This window comes from Piliocolobus tephrosceles, chromosome 3, assembly GCF_002776525.5.
Source record: "Piliocolobus tephrosceles isolate RC106 chromosome 3, ASM277652v3, whole genome shotgun sequence".
Taxonomy (NCBI): Eukaryota; Metazoa; Chordata; class Mammalia; order Primates; family Cercopithecidae; genus Piliocolobus; species Piliocolobus tephrosceles.
The window spans coordinates 68850314-68858982 of record NC_045436.1 but is presented as its reverse complement, the minus strand read 5'-3'; the positions used below and the strand labels follow the sequence as shown (position 1 = coordinate 68858982).

General features: G+C 36.5%; 1 protein-coding gene across 1 annotated transcript in view; it reads left to right on the top strand.

Annotated features, from left to right (window-relative positions):
* FAM13A (family with sequence similarity 13 member A) overlaps positions 1 to 8669 on the top strand; it is a 325132-nt gene that overhangs the window by 26502 nt on the left and 289961 nt on the right. The window contains exon 2 of the mRNA XM_023195427.2: positions 5912 to 6101. Within this exon, the coding sequence (XP_023051195.2) occupies positions 5912 to 6101 (190 nt within the window). The remainder of the gene's footprint in view (positions 1 to 5911; positions 6102 to 8669) is intronic.

Here is an 8669-nt window from a genome sequence, read left to right as displayed (position 1 = left end):
CTTTCTTTCTTTCTTTCTTTCTTTCTTTCTTTCTTTCTTTCGTCTTTTCTTTCTTTCTTTCGTTCTTTTCTCTTTTCTTTTCTTTTCTTTCTTTCTTTCTCTCTCTCCTTCCTTCCTTCCTTCCTTCCTTCCTTCCTTCCTTCCTTCCTTCCTTCCTTCCTTTTGTGCATTAATTTTCTTATCCCAATGGAAATAGCTAAGAGTACATACTGATAAGGTGGTTTTGAGACTTAGACACATTAATTTTTTATTTTTTGTCTTTCAAATTTTAGATTCAAGGTACGTGTGCAGGTCTGTTACAAGGGTATATTATGTGATGCTGAAGTTTGGGCTTTCATTGATTCTGTCACCTAAATAGTGAACATAATACCTAATAGGAACTTTTTCAACCCTTTTCCCTCTCTCTCTCCCCTCTTTTTTTCTGTACCCAATGTTTCATTCCCACTATATGTGAGAACATGCTGTATTTGTTTTTCTGTTTCTGCATTAGTTTACCTAGGATACTGGCCTCCAGCTGCATCCATATTGCTACAGAAGGCATGATTTCATTCTTTTTTATGACTTTGTTGTCTTCCATGGTTTATGTGTGCCACATTTTCTTTATCCAATCTACCAGTCATGGGCACCCAAATTCATTCCATGTCTTTAATATTGTGAACAGTGTTGCAAAACACATATGAGCATGGGTATCTTTTTGTTAGGATGACTTATTTTCTTTTTTCTTTTGAGATGGAGTCTCACTATGTCACCCAGGCTGGAGTGCAGTGATGTGATCTCAGCTCACTGCAACCTCTGCCTCCCAGGTTCAAGTGATTCTCCTGCCTTAGTCTCCCGAGTAGCTGGGATTACAGGCACCCACCCCCACACCTGGCTAATTTTTGTATTTTTAGCAGAGATGGGGTTTCGCCATGTTGGCCAGGCTGATCTCAAACTCCTGACCTCAGGTGATCCACCTGCCTTGGTCTCCCAAAGTGTTGAGATGACAGTCATGAGCCACTGTGCCCAGCTGATTTATTTTCCTTTGATGTATACTAGCCAGTAATAGGATCACTGGGTTAAATGGTAGTTCTATTTTTAGTTCTTTGAGAAATCTCTAAACCACTTTTCACAGGGGATAAACTAATTTACATTCTTACCAACAGCGAATAAATGTACCCTTTTCTCTGCAACCCTGACAACATCTGTTGTTTTTTGACTTTTAATTATAGCCGTTCTGACTGGTACGAGATGAGATCTCACTGTGGTTTTGATTTGTGTTTATCTAATGATGAGTGATGTTGAACATCTTTTCATGTTTGTTGGCTGCTTATATGTCTTCTTTTAGGAAGTGTCTGTTCTTGTTCTCTGCTCATTTTTAATGGGGTTATTTGTTTTATTCTTGTTGATTGGTGTAAATTCCTTATTGATTCTGGATATTAGTCCTTTCTTGGATGCATAGTTTGCAAATATTTCCTCCCATTCTCTAGGCTATCTGTTTACTCTGTTGATAGTTTCTTTTGCTGTGCAGAAGCTCTTTCGTTTAATTAGGTCCCAATTGTTATATTTTGGTTTTGTTGCATTTGCTTTTGAAGACTGGGTCATAAATTATTTGCCTAGACTGATGTTCGTAAGGATATTTCCTAGGATTTCTTCCAGAACTTTTATAGTTTGAAGTCTTACACTTAAGTCTTTAATTCATTTTGTGTTAATTTTTGTATATGGTGAAAGGTAGGGGTCCAGTTTCATTATTCTGCATATGGTTAGCCAGTTTTCCCAGCACCATATATTGAATGGGGGCCCTTTCCCCATTGTTTATTTTTGAGAGACATGAATTTTAAACCATGTACAACAGTGTCTGTGATACAATCAGTCCCTACTATGTGTTAGCTATTCTAAAAACTCAAGGCTTCTGAAATTTGTCCTGTTTACTGTGTTGATGAAAGCCTTCTTTATTCAGGTCCTAATATCATAATTATTGATGTTGCTTCTGAACATACCTTACTTTGTATTAAAGAGACCATGAAACATGTAAATAACTATTTTTCTCTGCTACAAGAATATGGAATTTGGTTCTCATTTCTAGCAAGTGCACTTATCTTCACAGCATGTGTTTTTTATTCTCACAGCTATCTATTTGGAGATAGTGTTAATACTGTGGCCCCTGGACTCAGCTTGCTTGCCTGCGTGTGACTCCTGGCTGCACCACTTGCTTATGTGAAGTGGAGCACTTTACTGGCTTTTCTGTGCCTTTTGTGAAGTGGTAATCACAAAAGTATCTTCCTTCCTAGAGTTTCTTTTTTATAGGATTTAATGAGTGAAGCCATTTGAAGTATTGACAGCCTTAACTGGCATAGACAGTAAAGACTCCATAAAAGTTCACTGTCATTATCATTTTGATTTTTTCTTATCTTTTAAAACTTTAATTTTCTATTTTCTCTGATTATTTTATTTTTTTCTGGGTATTTTAATCAATTAGATCGAGAGAGAGAGTATGTCTGTGTGTGTGTGTGGTTACAGAACAGAAATGAGTTCTGACTAATTTCAACATAAAGAAACTTTACTGGAAAGTTACTGGAGCAGCTTACCAAATGGAATGAACAGTGGAAGAATGACCAGTATCAGAAAGAGTAGATGAAGGACCATATCAGCTGCAGTGATGCAGATGGCAAATGCTATCACCCATCTTGTTAGAGCGCTACAGTAGTACCCATTTTCTGTCTTTATGATAAGCCACTCAAGCTTCAGTGGTTTGCAGGAGAAGGGATCTGATTCACCTGGTGGAGAGACTGAGCCCCGTCTTTCCTAGAGGCAAGGCAATCATTTTGAGTAGTATTATCAAAGCTGTTCACAGTGAACTTGCAGTCATTCCCCAAAACACACTCTGGATTTGTTATTTGGAAAAAGGACAAGTGGAAACTTAAGTGCCCCAAACCAATAAATATTTACTACAGTCAGTGTATTTTGTTAACTATCCTAACTATTTTCCAACAAAAATAAAGCCATCAACAAGGTCACCAGTACTTAATTATAAAAAGTATACTGGCATAAAACTCAGGAGATCTGGGCTCTAGGCACAGCCCTTTTTGACTAACATCACAACTTTTTAGGTCCTGATTTTCTTATTACTAAGGCGATAGTATAAGAATTAGAAGGCCCGTAAGGATTGTTCTAACAGTAAAACTTTAAGGTTCTTTGATTGTCTTTGTTATGTGGAAACCTGTATTGTTTTTATACACACACACACACACACCCATGAATATGCTCCAGATAGTCCAGTCTTCACACTCAAGTGATGCATGGGAATTTATATGTAAACAAAAGTTTAAACAGTTAAGGTAGACTCAATACCATAATTAGTAACTTTTTTTTTTTTTTTTTAGATGGAGTCTTGCACTGTCGTCCACGCTGGAGTGCAGTGTTGCAATCTCGGTTCACTGCAAGCTCCGCCTCCTGGCTTCATGCCATTCTCCTGCCACAGCCTCCTGAGTAGCTGGGACTACAGGCGCCTGCCACCATGCCCAGCTAACTTTTTTTAAATTTAATTTTATTTTTATTTTTAGTAGAGATGGGGTTTCACCGTGTTGGCCAGGATAGTCTCAATCTCCTGACCTCATGATCTGCCCGCCTCAGCCTCCCAAAGTGCTGGGATTATAGCCGTCAGCCACCGCACCCAGCCCTAATTCAAGGTTTTAAACTCATATAGACAGAATTTCTAAGGAAACCTTGTGAATTTCTAGGAATAAATCAAGGAATTGTGATAAGTACATATTAAGTTATTTTTTCCTCATCGTTCAAAGGTCATACTTAGAGAATTTAGAAAATTAGAGATGTATGGAGAATAGTAATTAGGTTATCAGAATTCAGCAATCAAACGTGTCTCAACTATGTTTCCCTTTTAAAAAAGTAACCTTTATAGAAATATTTACTACAGGAATGATTAATTAGCTTTCCATTACTTTAAGAAGAAATCAGAATAATAATTCCTAGAAGAAAGAGGAGAAGGAAAAGGATTATGACAATCAGTACTCAGTGAGTGTGCCAGGCACCGTTCTTACTCCTTTACATAAATGAACTCATTTCTACCTTGTACATTTCTATGACATGCAAACTCTTGGTATTCCCATTTTATAGATGAGGAAATTGAGGCACACAGAGGTTATATGACTTGTGCAAGGTTATAGCTAATAAGAGTCAGAATGGGATTTGATCCAGTCTTGTTCCATAGTCTATGCTTTAAACCAGTATGCTGTATTCTCTGTATAAGCAGATAAAATAAGATAAAATTTATATAATTTAACTTCACTGTCAGCTGTTTTTAATGCTACACGAGTTTTTTTTTAAGTTTTGTTATTAGTGGTTATTTTTTAGCTGCTTGCTCACCAGATATACCTGGTTGAAATTTCCCATGGATTCAGTTGAAGGAGATTGATACATTTATAAACCTATAAGAAAAAGAAATTATTAACTGTTACAAGTTGGACTTAATTAACTAAATCATGATTTCCTTGGTAACAGAGATCATGGGTTTCGTCCATACTACTACTACTCCATAGTGGCTATCCCATGACTTATTTATAATGTTCATAGATACTAAATCTGTATTGGCTGAATTTTCACTAGAGAAATATGGCTTTCAAATATGACCTATAAAAGATGCAGATATGCTAGTAAAAGCTTACCTCATTCTGTAGATTATACAATTTAAAATCAAATTGAGATTGCAAGTATCCTACTCAAATATTGTAGAATTAACTTGTAATTGTCTTATGTCACATATAGCATTTATAAGCTTGTTACTATAATTGTACATAAACTGCACTATAACATTAAATAAACCTATTATAAGTTAAGGAGAGCAACATGGACCTAGAGCAAGATAAAACTGTCTCTTACTAGGTCTCTGACTTTTACCAAATTACTTAACTCTGGTTTTTGTTTCCTCAACTCTAGATTGAACGTAATGTTTCTACTCTTAGGATATTTTAGTGACTAAATGATGGTGATTTAAGTCATTTAATAGTATTTCCACATTGGTTAGCTGCTACATTCATTCTCAAAAAGTGGAAGTTTCCTCCAGTTTTACTGCCTCTGTCCCTCAGATAAGACTGTTTGCATTTTTCCATTTCTCTTTTCAGTGTTTGGATTTATTAACATATATAATAAAATTTATATAAGACACATGCTTAAAAAATTCCTCTTTATTTGGATGCAGATTTTTATTACAAGGAAGAAACAAACTCTTATGAATTTTTCATTGTGTTATTAATTTGAGGTAATTGAATCTAAGTTGCATTTTTATTTACAATATATATAATACAATCTTGTTGAAGAATTTAAAATTGCGACTACCTAAATGTTGTTGTTTCAAAGATTTGAGGGCATTTTGAACCTCAGTAAGAACTGAGTTGATATTATGTTCCTAAAGATTACTGAGATATTTACAGATGTAATCAAATCAGAGAACTATAATGATCATTGTACGTGTAGAATGCTCGTTGTAATTTTTTCTTCTGACACTTTAAAGCTACCTTAAAATGACACCGAGACAAATTTTTGTCTTTAGAAACATCTCAGGATCTGCCTGGTGTTTCACTGTTCTTATAAATGTTTTATTTTCCTGTTAACCAGGTACTTCTGAGTCACACCCCTTGGTTACTGTAGTAATATATCTTAGATACGGCAGTGTATTGCTCCCTCTCTTAGCTACACACTTCAGTTGTGGCTTTAGGTTTCTCATTACTTTTCATTCCTTTTAGCCATTATATCTGAGCAACATGTGAGAGATGTTAGAGATTTTGGTTTGAGTTGAAGTAAAAATAAGACCACAACTATTCATCTTCAAACACATTTTAATTCACGTGTTTCTGTTGTAACCATGCAGCCTCCTGTGGTCAATATGACTGACTGCTCTTTTTTCTTACGTTCTTTTAAGCAAAGTAAAGCAGCGGTTCGGCTGAAAGAAGACATGAAAAAGATAGTGGCGGTGCCATTAAATGAACAGAAGAATTTTACCTATCAGAAGTTATTTGGAGTCAGTCTCCAAGAACTTCAACGGCAGGGGCTCACCAAGAATGGCATTCCAGCAATAGTGTGGAATATAGTAGAATACTTGACGCAGCATGGTGAGTTAAGTCATGCTTTAGTCTTTTCATTTTCACAGTCCCTTGCATAAACAAATTATTTGTGTGAATTATTTCATAATGTATGATTAGACTATCCTCTAAAGCACCTTCATTAGAATATTAAACTACTGTGTAATATACTTTTTATTTAAAAAAGGGCATTACTGCTTAACATTGTCTTGACAGTACTAATTTGATTAACCATAGAGCAATCACTTTAATTATAGAGATTTCTAGTTTGGAATGTTTCCTAGTTTTAAATGCTAAAATACTCTGTGGTAATATTAATAGTCAGTTTTCTAGATTAATTAAATTCCAACTGATAGTCAATAATTTTTAATGTAACCAAACATGTTTTTGGGTATCTCTTTCACCTGAGGTCAATCATGAACTTACTTATTCAATGCCTAGACTATCCTCATGCACTTAGAAGAGATACCAAAAAACTATGATGTAAAACTGATTATGCAGGGTGGCAGGGGGTGGTTTCTCTTATCTTTATAGAGATAAAATTAAGCATGTAAAACATTTGGAAAATAATATAGTACATTATACAATAAAAAGATAAATTATGTCTTAGTTACTGAGAGCTGTGTAGCCCACAGCTTTTTGATGATTTTGTTTAAAATAAATCATAAGCCTGGATCATTTGAGAGAATGTTTCCTCCATATTCCCTGCATCTTTTTTTTTTTTTTTTTTTTAAGAGAGAGGTTCTTGCTTTGTTACCCAGGCCAGAATGCAGTGATGTGATCATAGCTCACTGTAATCTCATACTTTAGGGCTCAAGTGATCTTCCTTTCTTAGCCTCTTCTGTAGCTGGGACTACAGGTATATTCCACCACACCTGGCTGATTTATTTTTATTTTATTTTTATTTTTATTTTTTGTAGAGACAGATTTTCCCAATGTTGCCCCAGCTGGTTCTGAACTCCTGGACTCAAATGATTCTCCCACCTCAGCTTCCCAAAGTGTTGGGATTATAGGCATGAGCCACCACACTCAGCCATGCAGGGATTTTTAAATGTAGAACTTGAGGCTTCAAACATATTCTGTACAGTAGTCCCCCATGTTATGCATGGTTTGGTTTTCCAGGGTTTCACTCTTCCCTGTGACCAATCATAGTCCAAAGTTGCTAACTGGAAAATTCCAGAAATAAATGATTCATCAGTTTTTTTGGGTTTTTTTGTTGTTTGTTTTTTGTTTTTGTGACAGAGATTTGCTTTTGTAGCCCAGGCTGGAGTGCAGTGGCATGATCTCGGCTCACTGCAACCTCTGCCTCCCGGGTTCAAGCAATTCTCCTGCCTCATCCTCCTGAGTAGCTGGGATTAAAGATGCACACCCAGCTATTTTTTTTTTTTTTGTATTATTAGTAGAGATGGGATTTCACCATGTTGGCCAGGCTGGTCTTGAACTCCTGACCTCAGGTGATCTGCCTGCTTCGGCCTCCCAAAGTGCTGGGATTCCAGGCATGAGCCACTGCACCTGGCCAACAATTCATCAGTTTTAAATGGTACAGCCTTTTGAGTAGCATGATGAGATCTCTAGCCATCCTGCCGCTTGGGACCTTAATCGTCCACTTGTCCAGTGTATCCATGTGTGTATGCCACCTGCCTGTTAGTCACTTAGTAGTGGCCTCAGTTTGCAGATTGATCATTGTGGTATCACAGTGCTTGTGTTCAGGTGGCTCTTATTTTACTTAATAATGGCCCCAAAGTGCAAGAATAATAATGCTGGCAATTCAATACGCCGAAGGGAAGCCATGAAGTAGCTTTTAATTGAAAAGGTGCGTTCTCAACTTAATAAAGGGAGAAAAAAAATGTATGCTGAGGTTGCTAAGATCTATGGTAAGAACAAATCTCTCCCAATTATTCTGTTGTATTGCTTTTTTTCCTTTTTTTAAAGGGACAGGGTCTTGCTCTGTTGCCCAGGCTGGAATGCCATGGTGTGATCATAACTCACTGCAGCCTCATATTCCACGGTTCAAATAATCTTCCCACCACAGCCTCCTGAGTAGCTATTGTACAGGCATGTGCCACTGTAACCTGCTAATTAAAAAAAATGTTTTTAGAGGCAGGTCTTGCCATGTTGCCCAGGCTGATTTGAACTCCTGGCCTCAAACAATCCTTCCGCCTCAGCCTCTTAAGTAGCTTGGATTATAGATGTGAGCCATTGCAACTGGCTCTATTCTGTTTTTTTATTGTTATTGTTAATCTCTTACTATGCCTACTTTTTAAATTAAACTTTATCATAGATATGTATGTATGGGGAAAAAAACCCAGTATATGTAGGGTTTGGTACTATCCAAGGTTTTAGACATCTATTGGCAGTCTTGGAACATATCCCCTTTGGGTAAGATGTGTCTACTGTATTTTGAGTAATTTGTTTCAGGCCATGTCTTTCCAGGATTACAAGTCTCTTCTCCCTTTCTGATAAGAATAATTTATTGGAAAGGAGTGAGAAGCGCTCATCACATGTTCCTCTATAGGAATATGTATCAACTTCTGACAGGGACTCTATGGCAGATTATTCATTCTGCTGATGGTTAGATGTTAATTGAAAACAACATCT